Source organism: Uloborus diversus, chromosome 4 (genome assembly GCF_026930045.1).
Source record: "Uloborus diversus isolate 005 chromosome 4, Udiv.v.3.1, whole genome shotgun sequence".
NCBI classification, from domain to species: domain Eukaryota; kingdom Metazoa; phylum Arthropoda; class Arachnida; order Araneae; family Uloboridae; genus Uloborus; species Uloborus diversus.
Genome location: NC_072734.1, coordinates 23101176 through 23128192, shown reverse-complemented (window position 1 = coordinate 23128192; position 27017 = coordinate 23101176). Strand labels below are relative to the sequence as shown.

The 27017-nt window shown below is 33.5% G+C and overlaps 1 protein-coding gene across 1 annotated transcript; it reads right to left on the bottom strand.

Annotated features, from left to right (window-relative positions):
- LOC129219941 (uridine phosphorylase 1-like) lies at nucleotides 1–27017 on the bottom strand. Its single transcript, XM_054854256.1, has 8 exons — nucleotides 26903–27017; nucleotides 24250–24370; nucleotides 20242–20403; nucleotides 15002–15116; nucleotides 9360–9430; nucleotides 7009–7150; nucleotides 5111–5257; nucleotides 1–140 (listed from the first exon to the last, which is right to left on the bottom strand). Exons 1-8 carry the CDS (start codon nucleotides 26932–26934, stop codon nucleotides 1–3), a joined length of 930 nt encoding a protein of 309 aa, XP_054710231.1. The 5' UTR covers nucleotides 26935–27017.

Sequence of the window (27017 nt, the reverse complement as noted above, 5' to 3'; positions counted from 1 at the left end):
TTATGGCAAGTTCAGTCGATTTTTGATGAATTTCAGGACCAACTGCTGAGGTCTGTCTTGCCATAGATCCATCACTTCTTTGGGCGTGTCGATCTGGTCTCCGGAGAGTCTATCCAACAGTGCAACACACACCACGCCACCTAAAAAGTTAGAATCATTAGAAAACAAAAATAATGTGGTCTATCGCGTCCCCATAAGAAAAGTGACACAACTCAAAAGTCTGAACTCGCTAACTATTGATTTAAAATCTAAATATAAAAATCTTTCTTGTCACAAAACTCGCACAAAGTTAGCTTACATACGGTTTGACCGCGAATTGTATGTAATTTGGCAATCTGCCAAGTAAAGACTATTCCATCTGAATGAATCAAGCCGGGGAGAAGGGAAGATAACGATGGGATTTTGATGCACGCGTTTAATAATGTCGCTAGTGCCTTATTCATTTATTGCATTCTCTAAAATAAAATAGGGAAAAACAAAAATAGTTATCATGGAAACAACAAAAAGAAAAGAAAATATTTTTATTTTGTTCAGGAACGTAAAAGCAGAATGGTAAGCTCAAAACGTAGTGAATAAATAAATCAATTATTTTTTGCCAGAAGAATACAGTCAAATATACCTTAGATTAAAAAAAAAAAAATGTTGCTGAGAGAGCAAATTTTCATTTTTACAAAACTAAGGCTAAATAATAGAGAGGCAAAAGTGCACATCTGTAACAAACCAAATAGCATCCCTATAAACTAATATATACGTCCATTTCCGCCTATAAACCGGATATTAGCCTTTCCATGTAATCGATGGTCAGACAGTAACTGGAGTGTAGTGGCGTATCAAAACGATACAATCAATAGTGACTCATCATTAAAATTACATAAGAAAATTTTTCGAATTTTAAGTCTGTACAATTATTGAGTTAGACAAAGAAATCTAACCAGTAAAAATCACATCATAAAGTTTTTGCTCGTGTTGTTACATTTGAGACGAAAACACTAAAAACTACTATTGCGTGCAACCTTACTTTTTTCAATGTTTTTTTTCGTTTTGTCACTTTTCTTGCCGGGGTGCGATATAAACTTGTTTGTTTTTATGTTTAGCTATTTTATTTCATTGTTTTTGTTCTCGTGTCCATTGTCACTACACAAGTGGGTATCGTTGCCTCGATAGGTTGACCTTCAAACTTGGACGATAACAGGATTAATCGTCGAGTGGTTGGCACCGCCGCTCATCTCCACTTCCACAATGCAGGCACGAACTGAAGGGAAACGAAACTTTCTCCTGTCGATACCCGTGGTAACTGTTCAACGAGCAACACAGAACCCTTTCAGTTCACAAATTAAACGAGCTTTAACCCCGCATGTACTCGAGATCCTCCTATCCCAAGTCTGTTGTATATTTGACAACTAGATTTCACACGGTTCATTTCATTAGGTATTTAAAATTAGAAATCTTTATACAATGTGATAAATATTTAATGCATTTGATTTGGCTGTTTTCAGCATGAAGTTTATCAAAAGCGCTTTAGGTAAGAAAATATTGTACCAAGACCCTCATTTCCATATTTCCCCATCGTGATAGTGTAGAGTGTCAATAACTTGGCCAAATAAAGACCAAAAAGGGGCAGAGGTTGAAAAAATACTGGGTTATATGGAATACATGTGCAACTAGGTTTTTTTTGGTGTGGGGATTTTTCTCTTCGGGAAGATGTGGCCAAGTTTTCTGAACTCAGCCGGTTTCTCGAAAGAAGAGTTTTCGAGAATCTAGTGTACTGCAGTTACGTTTGGGTACGATTGGAAGATGGAGAAATTTCTCTCAATGATATTTTACTTATGTGAGAAATAAAAAAGTTTTGCCATTAGACGGAATCGCAAAGCATTTCTATATATACAGGGTGTTCCGTTTTAACCTGCAAGACTTTTATTTTTGCAACGGTTAGTCCTAGATGTATACTTCCAATTACAAAAATGTTCAAAATCAAATGCAGAGTTAAGATATCGAAAGTTTGAAATGAAAATAAAAGTGAATAAAAAATTTAAAATTTTAACTTTTTATACGGGCCCCAGGTACCCTTACTTATATTTAGAGAAATAATCTCTATTAAAAACTATTACTGACAAAAAAAAACTTGAAATTTGTACGGCCAACACTTAAGGAGATATTCCAATTCAAAGTTTTCAGGGACGATACAGAAGATGAGATTGGAACTTATCGCTCTTTCAGAAGAATGACAGGTCGTCAAAGTAAGAAAAACAAGGTATTTATATTTTTCATTGCTATTCAAAAATAAATGCAAATGTTATGCAGTGATACGCGAAAATGCACTACAAAACCTTGAATAATTTGCAAAATCACACTCTATGCACACATATAATTTTAAATACTTGTTAACTGCTATATTTTCTCCAAAAGATGTTATTGACGGTGAGTGAAAAATGGTGTAAGTCACAAAACGCTGCATTTCATATTTCGATGAATGTTGGTCGTACTAATTTAAAACATTTTGTGTTGGAATCATTTTTCAATGGAGATTATTTCCCTAAATATAAGTTTGGGGACCTGCGGCCCGTATAAAAAGTTACATTTTGTATTTTTTGACTCATTTTTATTTCACTTCAAGCTTTCAATATCTTAACCCTGCATCTGATTTTGAACATTTTTGGAATTGGAAGTATACATCTAGGACTAACAGTTGCGAAAATAAAGGTCTTGCAGGTCAAAACGGAACACCCTGTATAAGTTTTTTCCCCCCTCCCAATTAAGTAGCGTCTTTTGGTCAAAAATTTAAACATACGAAATTTTTATGCAATGCTGATGGAGTTTTTAAATGTTTTTAACAAACAAAAGTTCAAACTTTGCAGATTCATTAGAATTTTGTCAAGAGTGTATGGAATCATTTTACTTCGCATGTTTTAGTTTAATAAAATATTTTTCTTAAAGAAAAATAAATAATAATTTCCTTTAACATTAAATAATATTTTCCTTAAAAATTACAGTGATAACCTATAAATCACAGTGAGAAAACAACTACAAATTCAAGATGATAAGAGTTTTACTAAAAAAGAGAAAACTAATGATATGTTAGGAAATTTGCAGCTAATGATGTCGACATAATAAATGCATGAACACAATTTTAAAGTCACTAATGAAATTTTTATATAAAGGAACCCTAAAATCTCAGAGTGACTTTGGTCGCATGGTTTATTAAGTAGTTTATGTGTGGTGCTTTTTTTTTTTGAATTAAAGAAAATGTCAGTAGAGTTATAACACAAAATCTCGAAATCGTCGAAAAATGAACTTGATTGAGAAGTTCTTTCAGAAAGCACACAGGGTTCTTGAATCCAGTAACATAAAAGCACCTTAGCTTGCGTTCGACGAGCTGAACCGGTCGCTACCGGTTAACCGATCACGTGACAGCTACTGATCACGTGTTTCAATCGACCAATCAACAGCTTAAAATGGTAACCGGTGAGGTAACCGATAGATCATAGAACACTGCGGTTAGTAACCGGTTATTCACCGGTCGACCGGTGAGGTTCGTCGAACGCACCTAACGTTGATCTTGCAGCACGGACAAAATTGATGGTTGATAACGCTTTCATTATCAAGCATGTAGCTATCTAATAACACAATTCCCATGGGAAAAAGTGCAAGCCGGTTTCTACTAATAATATTTGGCTTGAAAAAATAAACTATAGATCTTAGAAATCTTAAATTAGTAATACTGTTCATTTCTTCCCGTTTTTGAATGAAAGAACAGAGTATTGAATGAGGAGCACAAAAGCGTTTTTCTGAATGGAGAAGCAAGAAAATAAAACTTACCGATGCTTAAAGCTTAAAACTGAGTTAAAGAAAGTTTATTTTTATTAAAGAATTCTGAGACAAAATTTAGAATCAGTGAAAAGCCATGTAGCATAATTTCTGTTAGCAGTTGGTGGCGAAATTAAAAATCCAAAAAGATTATAAACTATTATACTGACGTGAGCAGGCAAACTGCATTATCTGTAGAAATGAGTTTTTGAGATATTTAAAGAAATGCATTTTGGATTCAATAATTACAATCAGGAAGTGTTGGAATTTGACTTTTTTTTTGAGCAATTACGATTGCTTATTGTTTTCACTTGACTGTTTTTGGCGTCCTGTGATTTTATTTTCCCCCGCCTCCCTCTGCAGCACCACCGTCGACCGGCCTCACGATGCTGCTCCTCTAGCGGAAACCTTTTCCAGATTGCGTCCATATCCTACACACATACATACATACACACACGCATGCCTACACACACACATACCCACAACACTCATGCCTGCACACAGACACAAACACACACACATATCAACAAACACACACACACACATACACATATATACACACACACACACACATACCCACATACACACACATGCCTGCACAGACACAAACACACACTCTTACATACACAAATACCCACACATGCCTGCACACAGACACAAACACACAATCGTGATTGCGAAAAACATAATTTGAATTCAAGATGTCAAAATTCAAATTAATTATGTTTTTGCTTTTTTTTTTTTCACGTAAACCATGTAAGAAAACTGTACAATAACGCTAGCGTACAATGCATGACAAAAATGCAAAAAACGGAAAAAGAGAAATGTGAAATTACCGTTTTTTACCTGACCACGGCAGTATAAACCGTCGTTAGATTAATCGTAAAGTCTAAATGGGCACCCTAGAAGTACTTAAAAAAAGGATACTAAACTTTTTTTTAAAAAAAAGTATGTGATACCTGTCCCAGAAAACAAGGCACAAGTCTTCACGCAATGAAATTTAGGATTTTTTTTCTTTAAAAGTTTGAATTTGTTTTCGTCTCCTACTAAGAAATAGTCTACACTATATCAAGAATCTGCAACGTGCGTTGCGCTGTTTCTGCTTCTTGGCGTTCAATGCGAATATCACTGACTGGGGGGGGGGGGAGGCTAACTATTTCACTATTGTTTATGAGTGAAAAAGCGTAATCTAAGGATTGCTAAAAAAGTTTTTTGAATAAAAAGAGAATAAAAACTATTTTTTGTATTCTCCCCAGGATTCTTCAGACCAATACGGAACTTAAGGCAACTATTCTTGTGCTTGTACCTTTGATACCGGCATGATGGCACATTGCAGCAAATGCCAATGATTCCATTTCGATGTTTTTGACGCCTTTCGAATGAACCATGTTTAAGAATTCCATTTTCTCATCGGCAGTGTAATCACAAAAGGCTCCGTCTAATCGACCTTGCCCTGGAACAAAGAAATTCACATGATTAGCGAGAACTATCCTCTTCATTAAGGCGGGAAAGTAATCAAATAGGCTGAAGAATGATATAAATTGGGCATTAAAATTTATTTGCTGGAACTATAAAAACCTAATGAATGTCATTGGAACACTTTCATAAAGAATTACGTGAACACCAATTAATGAATTACGTGCATTTGGCGATGCATTGATGTCAGATAAAAGAAATAACAATGACTTGTCGTTTTTTTATTTTTTTTATTTGCGAAATCTCTCTGATTTTGAGAAACTGAATATCTGGTGATCGACCTTTTGTCATTCATGCTCTAAAGCAATTATAGGAAAACGCTGTAGATTTATCAGAAGCATTTAATTTTAAATTTTGATTCATAGCAATTTTGGCCAGCATTCAAGTTTGTCTCTTAAAGCTATAAATAACTTTACGTCTGTTTAAAAACATGTTGATTTTTTGTTAAGTCTGTGTCATCAAAATCTACATTCAGCTGTTTATCCATACTACAATTGGATTCTCAGCACCACGTGGAAAACATTTCGTCTCGAGCTTTCAGAACAGCAGATTTTAATTTAAATCTGTACTATTAAAATCCTTGCCCGTCTGCCATTTGGGGATTTCGGGGATTCAGGTTAGCAATAGTGGGGTTGTTTCCAAACTTTTAAAAGTATTTTTTTCTCAAAGAGCATGCTTAAAAACATAGAATCTGACCATTTTTTAAATAATTTCTTTAAGTTTAATATTTTTAAAAAATTACTTAAATCGGTGCTCTTTCATCGTTTAACGCTTCTACCGATGACATCACAAATGATGAAATGCCATTCGGTGTTGCCATACAACTACCCCTACCGGCCTTGTTTGGTGAGCGGAGAAAACTGAGAGCGAAGCCCTGTGGTTTATATGATAAGTTCCTACGTCTGTTTTCAGAACCAGAACACATTCATTATTTTACATTAACTGCATATTATCATTTTTTGGAAAATGATATCAATGACTCTTAAATTGAAATCTGATTTAAATATTGTAGCATTAAGAATTAAAATAAAAGTGCATGCCTTCCTTAGTTTTCCTGTTAAATAACATACTTTTCTTCTTCATAAGAGTCTAAGTAAAATTATATCAGAAAATTCAAAAGTAATCTTTATTATCGTTTAGGAAGGAATGGGGTGGTTTCCTTCAGTTAAAAGTACTACTTTTAGTCATTGAAATGGATAAAATGAGCAAAAAAAATTACAAGGCCCAGAAAATGCTTTTCCCAACAGTTTTTATTAAATTATTTTTTAAAATGTCCGATTTTTCAAACAATACGTGGTCTTTATGACGTCACAAATGATGCAATTTGCCGCATCTTTCTACTACGTTTCCACGTTATGATAATCAAGCAGCGAATTAAAATTGCGCTCTACGCTTGCTATCAACCATATCGTTGCTAATACACGTGAGTAAAGATGCGAATTAAATATTTTGTTCAGTGAATGGCAACATTGAATGGCATTTCATCATTTGTGATGTCACACGACAGAAATGTAAACACTAAAAGCGCACCGATTTAAGTAATTTTTTTAAAATATTAAACTTAAACAAATTATTTAAAAAATGGTCAGATCCTATGTTTTTAAGCATGCTCTTTCAGAAAAAAATACTTTTAAAATTTTGGAAACGACCTTTTGCTTGTTTGTAGTTATCGAGAAAATTTTAAGTGATTCAATGACAAATAAACTCACGTTTTAGTGCATTCCTCACCTTCATAAAAATCGTTAGTGCACATGGTCTTCCCGATAAATGTCCGGCAATCCAGCATTTCTGCATCAGCAAGAGCTTTCAGTTCGTCAGCGACGTCTTTGTCTAAAACAGCGGGACGGGTTACTGGCTTTCCTAAAATATCCTGCGGGCGAAAACAGTTTCAGAATTTAGATTGAGAAAGAGCATCTGTATGTCTGACGAAAATAACTGACCATACTTCCCGCGATTGCGGGAGCATTCGTCATTTCACGTTCTGATTCTGTATAGTAACAAATTACGTCTCAACCTCGAAATGCGTTTTTTTTCCCACGTTCGTTAGCACAATATTTATATTGTAATGGCTGATTTGCAATAGTTTTAATTACAAATGTCTACAGAAAATATTACTTTCGCATTATTAAATCTGTTTTTAGCTTTTATTAATTATAGCTGCATTGCCAAGCTTTGCATGGTTTACCTCGGAAATAAAAGTTAGGTCAAGTGACGCATGTTCAACAATCAGGCTTCAATTAGAGGGAAAAAAATACTGTAAAATAATCCTGTCAAAATAATTATTCTTAAATAAAGAAAACAGCAAATAAAAAATTCCCGAACTTATTAAACGCACCCTTTCTGATTATCTTCTGCTTGCAGTACAAAAGAAGATAAATCGCCCAATAATAATCAAAAGGGGACATTTTTATCTCAAAACAAAAACAAAATTTTATTTAGTCACAGTAGAGAAATAAAAGTGGCAACCTTCTGAACGGTTTTATTCCTGCTAATTTAAAATGAAACGGCGCAAAGGATAATTTTCTGATATGAAATTCTGTTCCATTAGGCTTAATAATGCTTTTAAATTTTCCACCGGCCATTTTACAGTTTCGGTTTTTTGGGGAATTCGAAGGAATTAATTCAACTCCAGGGGTATTTTTCGCGGGCTTTCGAATGGCACTAAATTTGATTTGATCGGACAATTATTTCGCGCAAAGAGCCAGTTAATGCCATTTTCGGGCCCTAAAATTAAAATTTGAACGGTTCGGTACTTTTTTGGTGTTCGAAAACTCCCCTACGTTCCTTCTCGGGTGCCCAAGTACCTCCCGTTCAAATTTCGCCCAGATCTGACGAAAACTGTGGATTTGTAGAGGAAACGTACCTATACAGTCACTCCAGCTACAACGCGATTCTATTTACGCGAAATGGCTATAACGCGATTTTTTCTCCGGTTTATGATTTTAGACCTAACGCAAATTCCTCGTCCGCAACACGAAAATTTTCAGAAGGGATTCGCGGTTTAAAAGTATCGGCATTGTTATTGGCTACCAAAAATTTTTTTCCCCCCCCCCGTGAGTGGACCTTCATCCCTTTAGCATCACTGGCAGTGGAAATTCCCACACCGTATTAGTCAGAACTTAGTTTTGTTTGTGTATATACAAATAATTATTCCCCATTTACCATATTTTTTTACTCTTAAGTGCAAAAGTTAATGAACTATAATGATACCTAAGAGCAGTGATCCATCTAAAGTTTGTAAAGATAGAAAGAAAAAGATAAAGTTTCTGACAAGTAAACAGACGCTAAAGGTTCTCAATTTACTTGAACAACTAAAAAATGCGTCGAATATAGCACGATAATTAGGTGTTAGTGAATTTTCCATATGTACAATTAAAAGTCAAGAAAAAGAAATCCGTAAAAGTTCGCTGAATAGTATCTAAGTAAAATGCAAAAATTATGAAAATGGTAGGTGCTCTTGTATTGAGAACTAAAGAAACCAGGAAGAGAGGTGTTGCCATAGATGGAAACGTAATAAAAGAACTAGCGAAGCAACTGTATTTTAAAATGCATTAGAATAACGATTTGATCACGCAACATAAATCCATGAACATCTTATTTTGTTTTCAAGTTACAAATATCATTACTGAATCTGCTGCACAGTATTATTATAGAACATCATATTATTATTACTACATACTGCACGTACTGTACTGGTTTATTTTATGTCTCTCTTTTCCGCTGATTCACTGATTTTGTGCATCGTAACAGTATTTTATGTTGATTAAAACCGCTTTTTAAAAAATACAAATAAAAATTCAGTTTATGTAAGAAACAGTAATGTATAGTTAAGGAATGGTTGAAAGCAAGTGTTTAAAATAATTAGATACGATTATAAAAAAAATTTACACATACCCTTTTCACAACGCGAATTTCCGACTTACGCGAGGAGTCTTGGAACGCATCCCTCGCGTAAGTCGGGATTCGACTAGTTAATTCTGTAACTTTCAATAAAGTTACTAACTCTGATGTGCTAGAAGTATTGGTTTGACTACATTGGATTACGAGTAATTTTAGAGTTAAAGAAAAAAAATACTTACTATAGTTAAATAAGGTTTCAGCATCCCATCGACTGCTTCATCAGTAATAACCAAAGACCCTCCAGGTATGCCTGAAAATAATAATCTTTTAGTTTATGCAAACAAAAAGATTATATTTTTATTTATTATATTTTATATTTTTACTTCCTTTTACAAAAAAGGAAGTATTGTATTCGCAAAAAAATTTTCACTCAAAAATCGACCTTAATTTCCATTTTTCTCACCTCCGAATGAATGTTGAGTTCATTTTTCGACCCGACCACACGTGGATATATGCCTAGGAACGTACAGATACCCGAAATATCCATTTTGACGACCCCTGAGTTAATTACAACAAATTTTCTCGTGACGTCCGTATGTACGTATGTATGTGTGTATGTATCTCGCATAACTCAAAAACGATATGTCCTAGAAAGTTGAAATTTGGTACGTCGACTCCTAGTGGGGGGTAGTTGTGTACCTTCCCTTTTGGTTGCATTCGGATGTTCTTAAGGGGGTCTTTTGCCCCTTTTTGAGGGGAAATCATTGTTAATTTCGATGTAAACTCAAGTTGTGTTATAATTTGTCGGACACTTGGCGATATATCGCCAGTCTTTTGGTCGCCAAGTTTTGACGCCAGCTTGGCGACAAATTTGGAGGTTTTTTTTTAAATATAAATTTGGTTTCAGTTAGGCCACTGTTGGTGATATTTAGAGAGTTAACAATTGAATCACATTAAAATTGCCACTAATGGGGAAATAACATTAAATTGGAGTAAAAGGAAGTCATAGCTCGTTATTATTATATTTTACTGATAGTATTTTTTCCAACACAATGAAAAGAAAAACCAGTTTTGAAATGGTACAGTTTTTTTTTTTTGAAATTCATCGCCGCAACGCCTGTGCCTTTTTGATAGCTATTAGACATTTTGTGAAGGCACAATATTACGTTGAGAGTCAACGGATTCGCTACAGTAATATAAGAAAAACATTGATTAGAGCAGAGGTTCTCAAACCGAGTGCCGCGTCGCCCTGGGATGCCATAGGAAGGTAAGTGTTGCCGCGAAGTGTTCATGATATCTATCTATATGTTAGGTGGGGTATGCCGAATAAGGCCATGTAGAACAATAAAGCAATCCCCCTATTTTTTGATTTAGCATAATGAAAGTTCGCTGTATCGTGTCTTCATCGCCATTATAAAGCCTGGCTGATGATTAAGCCTTTTCAACAAGCAATGTTTGATTACCAGGTAACAACGTAGCAAAAGTTGTTGCAGATGAGAGATGTCAAAAAAATATTACCCCATTGAACTGTAGGTTTTGTTTCTACATAGTTACTATAGTTTACTGGCATAAAAAACAGTTGCTTATTGTTCTTGAAGCCTACTTTACGTAGTTGACGAATGCAAAGAGAATAATGCCCTTGATTTTTACTTCCTTTTACAAAAAAGGAAGTATTGTATTCGCAAAAAAATTTTCACTCAAAAATCGACCTTAATTTCCATTTTGCTCACCCCCGAATGAATGTTGTCTTTTTTTTTCGACTCGACCACACGTGGATAAGTGCCTAAGAATGTATAGACACGCGAAATATCCATTTTGACGATTCCCGAGTTCGTTACGACGAGTTTTCTCGTGACGTCTGTATGTACGTATGTGCGTATGTATGTCGCATAACTCAAGAACGGTATGTCCTAGAAAGTTGAAATTTAGTACGTAGACTCCTAGTGGGGTCTAATTGAGCACCTCCCTTTTTGTTTGCATTCCGGTGGTTTTAAGGGGTTTTTTTGCCCCATTTTGGGGGGAAATTTTTGTTAATTTCGATGTAAATTTAGTGGTGTTACAATTTAGCGGACACTTGGCGATATATCGCCAGTTTTTTGGTCGCCAACTTGGCGACACATTTTTTTCTATGATGTTATATCCCAGAAAAGTAGATTGTAGCCCAATAAGGACATCTGATGAGCATGCAAAAGCTGGTGCCAATTCGGTCATAAATAAGAGTGATATTTGGTTATGAACATTAGGATGGCCTTATTTAGCGCATTTACCTTTTATAACAGAGATGGAATGTTCTATTTTGGGAAAGGGTGCCGTGAGTCGAAAACGTTTGAGAATCCCTGGATTAGAGGACGAATTTTCTCGTTTCTATCGCACAGAAGAGGATTTTGGAAGAATACAAGATACACTACTGGCCATTAAAATTGCTACACCAAAAAGAAATTGCCAGAATGTAGCTAAATTTTTTCACACGTGATAGCAAAATTGACATTAGAAAGTGATTACGAAATGAAAGCAAATTGATCATTTATTGCTGGAAAAATCTACGTACGATGTACGAAGCGATACAATCGGGTATTGAGGCATAGCAGTCTCCTCCCTTCCTGTAAACGTGCCACTCATTCGATAAAACTCATACGCATGTGATAGCACCCACGACGCGACGGGGCTCTCAGGAGCCATTTTTCAACATGACAATGCTCGGTCACACACAGCAAGGGTGTCAAGGGACTTCCTTTTCCACATTATCACTTTTTCTGATCTACGCGATGCACTGATTTGTCACAAATCAAGCATATCTGGGATCACTTGAGACGGTAACTTGGACAGCGTATAAGTTTGATCGAATTAGTGACGCGTTTACAACAACTGTGGTACGAGAGGACGTAGGACATCGTACTTAACTGCTGTGTCTTAGTGCTCTACCGTATCGACTCTTACATTCCAGCTAGAGGTGGCGCAACAGGGTACTTAAACCTCCATTCATGTGAGATTTTTCCAGTAATAAATGATCATTTTGCTTTCATTTTGTAATCGTTTTCTAGTGTCAGTGTTGCCATCACATGTGCAAAATTTTGCAAATAACTCCTTCTTGGTGTAGCAATTTTAATGGCCAGTAGTGTATCTTGACCATAGCTATTACAGTATTAGGCCAATGAACAACGTAGCATCATCAGATGTTAATATCTTTAATTTAAAAATTGCTCATCTGAAATTTTCCGTCAAGTCGTATGAATATTGATTATATCCAGCTGATGTAAACAACAAAAGTAACTTTAAAAACTTCTTTAAAAGATCAATAAACTGGTGATTTCAGGCTTAGTTCTGTTTTTGAGTTTAAGTGTCTAAATTATTTAACAATGTGATCATTTCCATTCGGATCCTGCAATCTATCGATACTTTAATATTAAACTCATTATATTACACTATAATATACGAGTAGGTTTATGCAACACGCATGAGTTTTGACCAGTGCTTTGAACTTCTTCCAAAATCCCGCATTACTCCGCATTAGCCGGAATGCCGAAAAAAAAGCGAGGTTGTCCAGCATGCCAGGAAATTCGAATTTTCCGGCATGCCGAATATCTCGAGGTTTATTTTGCGACAAAACAAAAGTTATAAATTTCCCTATAAAATTCCAACCAGAAAGCAAACCACTGTAAGGAAAAAAATAATAAATCCCGAAAGTAACCTTCTTTCAAAAAGAAAAAGAAACTGTGGCACGCGCTTTATCGCAGCTTTGTGGCGTCGGCTTTGTGGCACATTGTTAGTTAATATTTTTAAAAAATCAAATTCTTTATTAATACTAAAAAAATATGTATAGAACATATATTATTTTTTAAGTTGAACATATATTTTTTATAGTATTTTTTTCCCTAACCTCGATTTTTCCAGCAAGCCGGAAAGGACCAGGCCAGTGTTATTAAAAATCTGGTGACCCCCGAATTTTGTGGCATGCCAGCTCATGCGGAGGTAATCTTTACTAATAATAAAGCAGAAAGTCTCTCTGTCTGGATCTCTGTCTGTCAGGATCTCTCTCTGTCTGGATCTCTGTCTGTCAGGATCTCTCTCTGTCTGGATCTCTGTCTGTCCGGATCTCTGTCTGTCAGGATCTCTGTGACGCGCATAGCGCCTAGACCGTTCGACCGATTTTCATGAAATTTGGCACAAAGTTAGTTTGTAGCATGGGGGTGTGCACCTCGAAGCGAGTTTTATAAATTCGATGTGGTTCTTTTTCTATTCCAATTTTAAGAACAAAATTATCGTAAGATCGACGAGTAAATTACGAAATTATCATAACGTGGAACCGTAACATGGGCACAAGTCAATCGGCGAGATACGAAATTATCATAACGTGGAACCGTAACATGGGCACAAGCCAATTCGCGAGATACGAAATTATCATAATGTGGAACCGTAACATGGGCACAAGCCAATTGGAGAGATGCGAAATTGTCATAACATGGAACCGTAACATGGGTACAATCCAATTGGCGAGAAACGAAATTATCATAACGTGGAACCGTAACATGGGTACAAGCCAATTGGCGAGAAAATTCACCACACATTATTTGTAAATATACAGGCTAACCAAAAGCCCTTTTAATTTTTCTATTACGGGCAAAGCCGTGCGAGTACAGTAGTACAGTATTATTTCGCAAAAGAATCAATATTGAACGGCAGTGTAAAGCAATGTGTGTGGGTTTGACAAAAGTTCTTGTTAATGTTTTGTAAAATACCTGATAGTGAATTGAAATCTTGTACAATATTACAATAGGTACTGCGTCGCATAAGTAAACGCAAAAGAATTTGCATTTATAATGTAAGATATTTTACATCCCTTTTGTGAATATACTTTTTGAAACTATCTAGTAAAATTATAATTTTATTGCTGTAAGTAATTTAAAAGAAATTATGTAACAGAGTATGTTTAATTCGTTTATTCTATTATTTAGAATTTGGTCATAAAGCAAATCTTGAATTTTTACAGCTAATCCTGGATTTTGCAAATTGAGTTGAATACTATCCTCTTGCATCTTGTTGCAATAATAATGGAATAAATAAGCAAGACAATAAAAAATAAGAAAATAATGTATGGTTCATTTTTACTTCCTTTTACAAAAAAGGAAGTATTGTATTCGCACAAAAATTTTCACTCAAAAATCGGCCTTAATTTCTATTTTGCTCATCCCCGAATGAATGTTGTTGTTTTTTTTCGACTCGACCATACGTGGATATATGCCTAGGAACGTACAGACATCCGAAATATCCATTTTGACGATCCCCGAGTTCATTACAACGAGTTTTCTCGTGACGTCTGTATGTACGTATGTACGTGCGTATGTGTGTATGTATCACGCATAGCTCAAAAACGGCATGTCCTAGAAAGTTTAAATTTTTGTACGTAGAATCCTAGTGGGGTCTAGTTGTGCATCTTCCCTTTTGGTTGCATTTGAATGTTTCTAAGGGGGTCTTTTGCCCCCTTTTTGGGGATAAATCATTGTTAATTTCGATGTAAACTCAAATGGTGTTATAATTTGACGGACACTTGGAGATATATTGCCAGTCTTTTGGTCGCCAAGTTTTGTCGCCTACTTGGCGATTTTTTTTTTAAATTTTAAAATCTGGTTTCGGTTTGGCCACTGTTGGTGATATTTAGAGAGTAAACTATTGAATCACATTAAAATTGCCGACAACGCTAAAATGACATTAAAGTGGAGTAAAAGGAAGTCATGTGATGCACACATCAGCTCGTTTCTTTTAAACAGTCAGTTAAGTAAGAATACTCACTTCAAGAGCGAAATGGCAACTGTCTTACTTAAAGATAAAGATAATGACAGTAATAATAGTGATGTTCCAGAGATGAAAATGAAAAATGATTTACCAATGCCTCCACATGTACCAATCCTCAAGAATGTGACGTCAGTGCATCGAGCATGATACATGAGCTTGATGATTTCATGAAGAAGGATGGATAAGGACGGAATTCCCATGCCATGCTAAAGATAGTAAAGGTTTGTAATTAAAAAAGCAAAATGTAGAAGGAACATCGTCGACAACAATATAAACAGAGAATGAAATGACAATAATTTAATTATAGTAGTTTTAGATGTATTTATTTCAAACTGTAGAAACATATGTATTTTTTTTTCTCACTAAACAGTAAACCTACCCAAGTATCACATGCCGAACTAGAATAATACTTAGCACATAGATAGAATACTTTAAAATATTGAATAAGTTTTTTTTTTTTTTTTTTGTTTTTGTTTTATCTGCAATGAACACTTTCAATGCGGTGAAATATACGCCTTAATGTATTATAATTGGGATATTAAAGGGAGCAATAAATTCTTTTATTTTAAATTTTAATTACAAAAATTCAAACAATGATTGAAAATTTAAAAACATTAAAACTAAAGTTGACGCGTTTCAGGATTTTTTCTGAAAATACTATTGATTGGGGTAAGCCATCCTTCGTAATATTACCCCGTCACGGTGAATGACCTTAAAACATAAATCTATCGTAAGAAAGTCGTATAATATATCAATAGAAAGCTCTGTTTTTAGTTTTTCAATGATTTTGAATTTTTATTCTACTACTATAGTTAGGAGATAAGTTACTGTCATTTGTACGAGCATACTTTGCTCATTTTGAGTTTTTTTTTACAGGCGTATATTCTGAATAACTTTCAAAACAGATGTCTGAAAATTAGCAGGATTACTTTTCTTATGATCTAGTCCTTCATGCAAATTTATTGAAATCGGAAACGGTCAGGTTAAGAAGGTCATTTATCTGACATGGAATTGCTTAAAGGAAACTAGTCCCGCGACGAGGTAAGATTGCAAAGGATGGTATTCCCGTATTCCCTTATTAATAGTATTTTCAGAAAAATCCTGAATCACGTCAACTTTAGTTTGTTAGAATTTTCAATTAAAACTTGAATTTTTGTAATTAAAATTCAAAATAAAAGAATATATTGTACGCTCTAATATCTTAATATTTAGGGGTAAATTTCGCCCTATTAAAAGTGTTCATTGGCGATGTAAATATATATATATATATATATATATATATATATATATATATATATATATATATATATATATATATATATATATATATATATATATATATATATATATATATACGGGCACAATTATATTAAATGTTCTATCGATGTGCAAAGTTTTATTCCAATCGGCGTGTGACACTTGGCTAGGTTTACGTGTAAGTACAAACGACTAATATACCAGGTGATCTAAAAGGCAGGACCAACTTTATAAATGAATAATTCGAAAACAAATAAAGATAAAAAGATGCTGTTTGCACTAAATGGATGGAAAAGAAGTCAGGTTTTGTCTGTCAACGAACTAAAAATAGTTCTGCTGGCGACTAACAGATAGCACTGTCGGATTTCTGATCTAGGATCATGCAAAGCAACAGACGATATAAAAAGGAGCAATGGCAGCAGATTTGGTATTCGAAGTTAATATGCATCGAAATGCTATCCATAGTTGAGAAAACTCGTTTAGTTAAACTGTATTATAAGTATAAGAATTATGGAGAAATAAAAAGTTATAGCCCCATCTGTTGGTCGAAAACAGAACTATTTTTTTTCGTTGCCACACAAAACACGACTTCTTTTAGGTTCTTTCAGTGCAAAGCGCATTTTTTTTTTTAATTTTCATTCGTTTTCGAATTATTCAGTTCAAAAGTAGGTCCTGACTTTTGGATCACCCTGTAAATATATTTGCGCATAAATTCAGCAATTGATTAAAAAAAAGAAGGGTAAAAGTGGAGGGGCGGAAACTTATACGCAAAATTCCCGAAAATTTTCCCCAAACAGCTCCAGGGGAGGAGGTTGATCCACTTCTCAGCTCTGAATGCCTCGTATATATTTTTTAAAAAAAACCTTTGGTACTCTACAACCTTATTATTTTTTCCCCCCGTCTTTATACATTCAAAAAAAAAAAAAAAAAAAAAAAATCAAATCAAGAGCTTTTAAGCGACACCGCAGTCATGTTTCTATGCAGGTTAAAAGTAAATCAATTTAACTATTAATAGGGCAGGAATCCAACTTGACTTTCAAACGCGATTTCTCAAAACGTCAATTTTAAAAACTCATATTCCTTTTTCAAGAAAACTACTTTACGTATTACTTTAAAATTTGAACCACGGTTTATTTATGCGTCCATAACTATACTGATGTGGAATTTTAGCATTAGGACTCACACTTTTTCCTCAACAGCTGTTTTGATGTTCAAAAATTATCTTTTTTCTTTTAAAAATGAACAATTGGTTAAAATTTAATAAATAGTAAAATAAATATAATTGCCTTAAAATTCCACTTTGGTAGATTCTTGAATATTTCTTAAAATCACTATGAAACCATTGTGTGTTAAAACTTTTGTGCAAAAGCTTTTGAGAAAAAAGTATATACAGGGTACTGCTACATTTCCAGTTTTGAAATCAATGACTTTCCATGACTCACGGGAAGCAATTTTTCCAGAAGAAACATTAATTTTTCACAATAATATCTGAATTTGTGTTTTGTGAAGATTAAATTGCAATCATCTGACCTATGCTTTGGACATCTACACAATATTATAAAAAGAGAGAGCGGACTTTTGTGTGTTTATATTTTCGAGGTAATCTCCAGAACCATTGCAAGTATTTGAAAAAATCTTTCACTACATGAAAGGTGTATTCTTACTGAGTGACATAGGTTTTAAATTATGCATATATGTATTTATACCAGTTTTTTAAACAAATAGCTTGTCTTCCCCAACAGTTTATGTTTCGTACCGTTTTATTCTTATAAAAGTAAAAATCAAACACCGATCGTCAGGCCTTTGCAGTTACAGAACAGCCAAAAGCAGGGAGTAGAAGCCTTTTAGTTTCCCTGGCCCTAAGTTCTTTTGCTGAGAGATGAAGTTCACGATGTCAGCATGAGAACCGCCAAATTCTTTACACGTATTTGAGGATGCTGAGAATAAGATATATAGCATTTTTTTAGGCTTAAACATTGCAAACCATGTCACAGAAATGTTAAGGCTTCAAAATTTATTCAAATGAATTATAACTGAGATTCACTTTGCACAAATTCGTTTCTGAATTCAAGTAGTGCATATAGACGATATTAATAAGTGTTTCTAAAAGTTGTAATTTTGCACGCATTTCGGGCTATCCTTTAAGTTTTTTTTTCGTACTAAAATCGAAAGAAAAACACATCTGCTAATGGATTCACTTAAGTACATTTATTTTAGAAAACTCTCAATTCAAATAGTAATTGCACATAATTACCGTACATTCAAAGTTAAGAGTTAAAACTATAAAAAAGAACATTCGATAGAAAAGAATTTGACAAATAAAATAAAATAAAAAATTGTTTGGAGAACTTTTCTTCATGATGACCGTATTTAAGCATTTAAAAACGATATAATAAAATAATATAGCTCACCAATATCCCATCAGAATAAAATTGCCGAAATGAAAAAAATAGTAGTGGCATGTGAAAAAAGCAAGTTTTCCGAAGAAAAAGGATACAAGCAAGAGTCAATCGGAATTTAGTCACTTAAGAAATACTTCAGAACACTTTCATGGTCCAGCATACGAGACGTAGTACAACGTTACATACGAAAAGGTTGTATTGTCCACTGGGAATTATATATTGGTCTCTCTTGATCAGGGAATGTGGTAGATAAATTTGCTTCAAACTTCATAAAAACGAAACAAAAAATGCTGCTTATTATTAAATTTTTAAATTAAAAATGTACCTGCATAATATTTAATTAAGAAAAATAGTTTTTTGTTTAACCCGAACGAGGTCGGGACGGGCCACAAGTATGTTTATAAAAACTCAAATTAAAGTGAAATGTAACTAGCTCTCACTAAAAAACTAGTTATTCAACAAAGACTAGTGGTACACAAGAAATAATTTGAGTTTCAACTTAATTATTTTGCTACCAAGGACATACATTTATAAATCTAAAATTTCTGGAAATATTTTTTGGATTCCAATAAGTTACACAAAATTTTTATATAGGTAAAATTTCACATAAAAACAAATTTATTATTTTTTTTTTCAGAAAAATCTGATGTGACACACAGTAATTTTTCAATCACTAAAAAATACCGAAAAGTTTTAGTTGCAAAATGATTCTTCAAAATAAAAGAAGTTTTAAACATGCAGCAAAAATTATGTAAAACTACTGGTGATCAACGAAGCATTTTTGCTTGATTTTTTTTCTTTTGCAATTTTTAAAATAAATATTTCATTTTATAAAAAAATAATGAATTTAAAACTTATTACTTTTTTAAAGCTAGTAGTTTTTTTTTAAATCTGTGACTAGCAAATAATTAACTTACCAGACATTACCTGATATACAACCGTGAAAATTTTAGGATAGGCTACAAATATTTTAAAAGTTCCAGATTGAAAATTCCCCAATTTCTATATTTTATTGATGTCCTAACGTCCTTAATTCTTTAGACCAATTTTATTTTCTAAAATGTTCATTAACTTAGGACACTGCTGAAAATTAATGATAAATTTATGAGTCTCTTGAATCAACTCGGATGTGAATGACTTAAATTTTTTGAGTCGAATGAGAGCGAAAAAATTAGAAATATACCCCCAAAATAAGTCCCTAACTGCACAATTAGACAAATAAGGAGGTTAAAAATAATGCTAAACACAAAACTATAAACGTCTAAACATTAGAATAACATTGTGAAGAAAAACGAGCGAGTGTTATAGCAGCAGATGCAATCAGATTTTGAAATGTGTGAAAAATCAGGACCGACTCGTAAAAGCGTAAGAAATGGCTAAGATGCGTAAATTTTGCACCGAATTTGTAGAATTTGATAAATATGCATGTTCTTGAACCCCAAATCCATGACCAGATGTCAGTTTCCATGACTTATGAGCATTTTATGCTAAAAATCATGACTTTCCAAGACCATTTTCGATCATGCTTGAGATCCATGACTTTCCCTGACTTTCCATATGCGCGGACACCCTGTAATATAATGTTTAGCAATTTAACATTACGCTAATTATATGCAGGGCACCGACTCCCCTTAAATCTTATATGTGATGAAAAAAAAAGTTTATCACTTACACTGACAGATATGACAGGTCCTATCTTGTACATGGAATATCGATAAGACTTCGCACTGATATCACAAAGGGCGGCTCCGGTAGGCAGTTTGATCTCTAATTCTTTTTCTACCAGATGGGCAAATTTCTCCATGCGTCGAGGTGTTCCACCCATGCACACGAACTAAAATGGAAAACTTAATTTTACTAATAGAAAACTGGAAAATAAGTTTTTCTTTTAGTAAATAGTTTCATAACAAGTTTTATAATTTATGATTCAACTACCACCAACAACCTTCTGCCAGTCAGTGTGCAAATTTTATATCCCGGATTAATTGATAAAAATCAATTGGCTTTTCTTTTTTTAAACAAAATTTAAATATCTGAGATTGAGTTATCAGCAGAGTTCCCAGATATCCTGATGCTATCAGGATTGTTTTTTTTCTTTATTTAATGTTTTTAGAAGATCGCTCCGATTCCGAAAGCTTCCTGATTTTGCAGATTAGTGTAGACACGTGTTTCGGCGTTACAAGAAATGCCTTTTTCAATGCAAAAAAAAAAGGAGCTTATGGATGAAAAGATATTCGCGGATGTCTTTTTATCTATAAGCTAATTTATTTGCATCAAAAAAGGCGCTCCTTGTAACGCCGAAACACGTGTCTGCAGCAATCTTCAATTTGTGCTTTTTGACGTTGTTATTTCATACTTTACTTTGTTAATGTTTATATCTTTTTTGTCGGTTTCACAGATCTTTCCATCCTATCAAAGTATGACTACATAATACGTTTGTGTAATAAGTTTTCCAATAATTGCTTACTGTTTCAGCAGGGGTGCCCATCCCTCTACGTTCAAGGGCGCACCCCCAATTCCCCGAAATACTACCGAGATCCCCCTCCCCCCAAAAAGAGAAAAATGTCCTTTAAAACATCGCCCCCTCCTCCTAAAAATTTCAATGGCACAGTCTACGCCATGACCCCTTCCCCTCTAGGTGGGCACCCCTAGTGTCAGAGTAGTTTAAACATAATCATTAGTTAAAAATATTTTTATTTTTTATGCTGCTTGTATTTTAGTTGATCATTTCATGTTCATATTCAGTGCATGGTTCAAAAATTAACATTTTTTTTTCATTCCTACCACGAATACCACTTTGGAAGGTTTTCCCTGTATAAAAAATAGCCGACTGATAATCAAAATGAATTGGATCGTAAAACCGTAAAACGCTTGCTTCAAATTAAAGTAAATCACTCTTTAAAAAAATCATTCATTTCGAGTGGCAAAATGAATAGAAAGATTTTTAGGAGCAAACATTTCCTGAACAAGCTGTCATCTTATGCCAAATACGTTTGAATATAACGTTCCACAGGTTTGTTGGACTAATAAACGTTATCTTAAGAAGTTCTATTTTTCTTTTAATGACGTCCTGAGTTTTGATTAATGGTATTTAGACACCCTTGAGTTTTGATACGTTTTCTTTCGCAAAGCGATCGCAAGAAAGAGAAATCAGGTGCTGCAATGCCGAGTGAATATGGTAGGTGTGGCAACCCAAGACAGTTCATTAATGTTTTTCCGCTGTTCGTCTTGAGCAGTGTGATTTTGCATGACTGTGTTGCAGAACCGTGCCTTTTCTATTTTTAAACTTGAACTATACACGCTTGACATTGCACCATCTGATTTCGTTTTTTCCCCGGATCACTACGATACTTAATATGCGACAAAAAATTTGAGCAATTTGGCTGAAATTCATAAATGCCATACCCACACATTTTGCTCCAAAACTAGTTGATTATCCTTGCAACTGTTACAACACTGGCAACTTCCAAAATCAATCTTTTTTTTTTTCGAGGAAAATTAAAAAATGCAAACTGATAAATAATTTTCCCTCGACTTATCTCTAACGGACATAATTCATTAAATAGCTTCAACTTCCCAAAACTGATATATTTAACAATTTGTGATTGAAACGCTAATTTTGCTCCTAGATAACCAGATATTCAAGCTATTTTGAAAAACCACCACAGCTAGAGAGCAATTAATGAACCTAACATCTTTTTTTTTTTTTTTTAATAAATTACATAAACTGGAAATAAACCATTTAAAATTATTTCGGTGATGATGATTATCTGAACCATTTCGTATGCATCCAAACATTTCCCCTAGAACTAGCGTTCTTCAAGAGAGTTTTTCTCATGTGCACTTAATTAACCTGCAACAAACCAAGAGTATATAACAACTCATTTCAATCAATATCCGGTTCTGTTTCAACATTCCGCAGTAAGTAAGAAACGCCCGTGGCTGAAGACTTCGCCTTTCATTTTGGCATGCAACCAAACACTGTTTGGGTTTAGGTCATACACCTTTGTTACTATTTACAAGCCTTGGGGAATGATTTGTGTCGACACAATTACTTTGAAATTAATTCGCACGGAGCATTATTACCTATACTTACAATTTCCAGTACATTCACAGCACTTTGCAGGTTGATTAGATATTGCAGTGAATAAAAATATCTTTTTGTGTAAGTCTTGTGTGCCACCCCCCCCCCTCAAAAAAAAAAAAAAAAAAAAAAAAAATTGGGTCATTCTTATGACAAATGAAATTAACTTAAGTATCTGTCATGGGGGAAATATAGAACCATGAACTTTATCATTATTATCCTCATATATATAAAAGTGAATTCACTGATCGAGTAACGCTTTGACGTCATCAGCAATGAAACTCGCGCCCAAAGCATGATAATTTGATAATATTTGTTCGCAATGTTTGATATGCAGGGAAATACTTTATTTTGACAAGGCTAAACTGGATCCCGTAATTTAACTGTATTACTGGTGAGACTCATTTTAGGAGAATGAAGAAACGAAAAAGTGGTCAACATTAAACGCTATCTAAACTCGAGCTTAGGGTTAATCCACTGGAGTTGGGGTTAAAATGTCAACTCAAATAAAAAAGTATTAATTAAAATATCACCAAACAGGTAGTTGCTTCGTTCAAATGTAAAAGCTATTTTCACCCCTCGTACCTTGATGATTGATTTTCTAGTACATTATATAATAGCAAATGGTTCTTTATTTATAAAAAAAATCGTGTTTTTGCAGGTTTGGACAAAAGGCAATTTTTAACTCTTAAAATTTGAAAAATGCAAGCACAGCTATAAATAAAAAAAAAAAAAGTTTCGGTAATTAAAACGAAATACAAGATATTATTTAGAGCACTATGTCACTATGTGTATGTTCTCTTTCAAAAGTCAAAACTGGATTCGGTTTTTCGAAATGGTTAAAAAATACCCATAAAGAGGAAGAAAGAGAAAACTATGCAGTGAATATTGCACGTTTTTTTTTCTACATTTTTTAATGGCTGAAAACATAGCTTATGTACGCAAAAAAAGTTAATGCACATTTACAAATACGAAAAACATCTACTTTAAAACATTTAATTCATTTAACTTAAAATTCACTTTTCAATGTTGCTTTTTGAATATTTTTTACCATAACACAAGTCCGACTATCATGATGACAATAACAGTAAATTTTAATTGAACTGAAACTAAATTTGATACCTTATCCAAAAGTAATATTAATAATGAAACACGCTAAAAGTTATTCATTTATTTACTGTTATTATTCTCTATATTTATTCATGTATTCTGTTATATATTTATTCATTTAAAGAAAAATATTTTTGTTGATTCAATAGAAATTATTTCATTAGGAAAACATTTTAGTTATCACTTTGGGAAAAAGTGATATTTTCCATGATTACTTGAGGCACAAATTTACTGTCAAGAATAAAAAATAGTATTTCAATAAGAGTTTTTTTATTATTTTTCTGAAATACATTGCTCGCTTTTACGTTCTGAAATTTTAAAAATAAATTTCCAATTTGTTTTCATTTTGCTCCAAACTACTTCATATTCCCCTAAATAAAATATAGTTCTAAGCTCACATTTATGTAATGTTCCAAATCTAGTATTCCTTTCTTCTTTGTTTACTTCATAATTTTACATACAGTTACGAATGATCTTAGAAATTACCTTGACATCACAGAACATTTCTCGCAGATCTTGCGTTGCTGTGCTGAGAGATATGTGATACAGGTGGTCTGCCTCCATGTGTTTGATATGGGGGTTTCGCAAACGCACGTAATCTTCTTGGCTGGAAAAAAACATATAAAGTAGAAAAAAATCAAAAACATAGTTTCAAGAGAGATCTGATATCCAATTTCCTTTTTAAAGCTTATTTCGATTTGAAAGAAATGATTTAAAAACATGCAATTTTCGGAGAGTAAATGTACCTGACTTTAACGTGTTATTCCGTTATTTCTTGCAATGACTTTTTCTGACTGTTTAGCTCTGCAAGGAATTAACTTAGGTACTGTTTAACCTCGTTTATCCAGACTAACTGGGACAAAGACAATCCGGATAGTAAAGCAATAAGCAAAACATGCTCTTAAAATAAGCAGACGTATCTTTAATTACAGCAAAAAACAATGCTTTGTAACAAAATGGGGTTGTTTCCTTCAATCAAAAGTACTACTTTTAGACACTGAAATTGATAGAATGAGTAAAAAAAAAAAAAAAAAACATGGATTCAGAAAATACTTTCATTTTCGAAACAGTTATTTTTCAATTAATTTTTTTAAATATCTGATTTTGAAAACAAGGCGTGGTCTTTATGACGTCACAAATGATGCAATTTGGCGCATCTTTCTACCACGTTTCTACGTTATGATAATCAAGAAGCGAATTAAATATTCCGCTCTACGCTTGCTATTAACCATATTGTTGCCAATACACGTGAGTAAAGATGCGAATTAAATATTTTTCTCCGTGAATGGCAACACTGAATGGCATTTCATCATTTGTGATGTCACACGACCGAAACGTAAACAATGAAAGCGCACCGATTTAAGTAATTTTTTAAAAATATTAAACTTGAACAAATTATTTAAAAATGGTCAGATCCTATATTTTTAAGCACGTTCTTTCAGAAAAAGAATACTTTTAAAAATTTTGGAAACGACCCCATTACTTTGTATCTTTTCTAGCAAATACTTTATCATCTGACACTCCACCTACGCCATACTGTTTTTAGATTAGTATTATAGTACTTTATTGTACGTTAATGCAGGAGTTGTTCATTGAATCAAAACAAAAGCCAAATATTTGGCGTACTTATACATATAGTTTCGTTTTTGCAACCATAGTTTAAAATTATTATTTAAGTACATTATCATTCAAGTATTTTTTTTTAACTCTACAAATTTGATCCGGATAAAAGAAGGCCGGATAAACCATGTTCTACTGTACCTCAAATTAAAGTGTAGATAACTTTTATTTTTTATGGCCATATTTTAAGCATTTAAACTTAGCAAATTCACTATTTAGTCAAAAATCAACGTTTTATGCGCGGGAAATACGTTACTTTTCTTAAGAGTGAAAAATAATATCGCAAGAAGAAAATGAAAAGTGCATTATATCGCTCGTTTGGAAGAAGAGGGCCACAAAACAAAATTAAAAAAAAAAAAAATCGCTTAAAGGCCTTTAAAGCACATTTTCTTTTTAAAAAATAATGACAGATTTTTGCTCTTATATCACCACTGGAGAACATGGGCGCCCATATGCAAAATTGTAAGGGGGCTCAGATATTTTCCCCATGGTTTAGCACGATATTTTCTCCATAAAACTGATTTCAGGACGGATTAGAGTCATTAAAATTTGACAATTATTATACCTCATTCATTAATGGCTGGAGAAGAAATGTTTTTACATTTTTGCAAAGAAAAAAGTACTAAAAAGAAGGAAGTTCTAATTTTTAAGGTGGGGGGCTCGAGCCCCCCATATGAAGGCCCATGCTGGAGAACACATCAAACTTACTTTTCTTAAAATGCAACTTGCCTGAAAAGTTCAACTTCAAACGCTTCTCTTGTAAAATTCCATTTCTTCGTATTCTGTCACTCTATTTCCAAATGCGCGATATATTTTCTTAAAGATAAAATTTTTCTCGAAATGGGTATAATTTTTTTTCTTCTTATTTTTCAAACTTCTAATTTCGGAAGTTATATCGCTACGAACAGTTAAAACATTTTAACGGATCAGTAAAATAAGAAATAACAAATTTCAATTAGCAGAAACTTCATGCATGAGCTTTTTTTTTTTTTTTTGCATTGAAAAAGGCGTTCCTTGTAACGCCAAAACACGTGTCTGCAGTAATCTGCCATTTGTGCTGTTTGAAGTTGTTATTTCTTGTGTTACTTTTTACGCACAAAGGTATTTATTCATTTTATTTTAACGGATGTTAAAACACCCTACCTAGGTATAACCTATGCAATATTAATTGAGACGTCGTATATCTGAGTTGTAAAAATGAAGGCTCGTTCTTCATAGTGTTGACGGAATATAAGATTGAGGAACAGTAGAATTCTTGTAAATAAGGAGCGAACACATTTCGTTTCTTAATTTATTGCTTATTTGTTTCGCAAGTGTGGTGAACAAAAAGTAAATAAAAGAACAATATATAACAAATAATGATTTATCTAAAGCAAATATTTAAATCAATTACTTGCAAAACATTTGAAAAATGCCATTAGGAATGCATATTTTCATCATTGGATCACGACAAAACAGAGATGGCCATTTTGAACTAAGAATTCTGGGAATGTACTTCAAACTGAAAAAATTAACTTACTTGTAATCATCTTCATACATAATCTTTTGCATGTGCTGTACGAGCGATTTCTTTTTGAAAGGTCGCCAAAGGACGAATGTTCCGTGGAAAAATCGATATCCGAAATAAAATTTAC

What these genes read in the sequence shown, in the direction of transcription:
- LOC129219941 (XM_054854256.1), bottom strand. Translation starts at nt 26,934, where the DNA reads ATGCAAAAGATTATGTATGAAGATGATTACAA. An exon ending in AAATGTTCTGTGATGTCAAG is followed by an intron (nt 20,404 to 24,249) that starts GTAATTTCTAAG and finishes TTTCCATTTTAG; the next exon opens with TTCGTGTGCATGGGTGGAAC. An exon ending in TGAAACCTTATTTAACTATA is followed by an intron (nt 7,151 to 9,359) that starts GTAAGTATTTTT and finishes TTTCGCCCGCAG; the next exon opens with GATATTTTAGGAAAGCCAGT.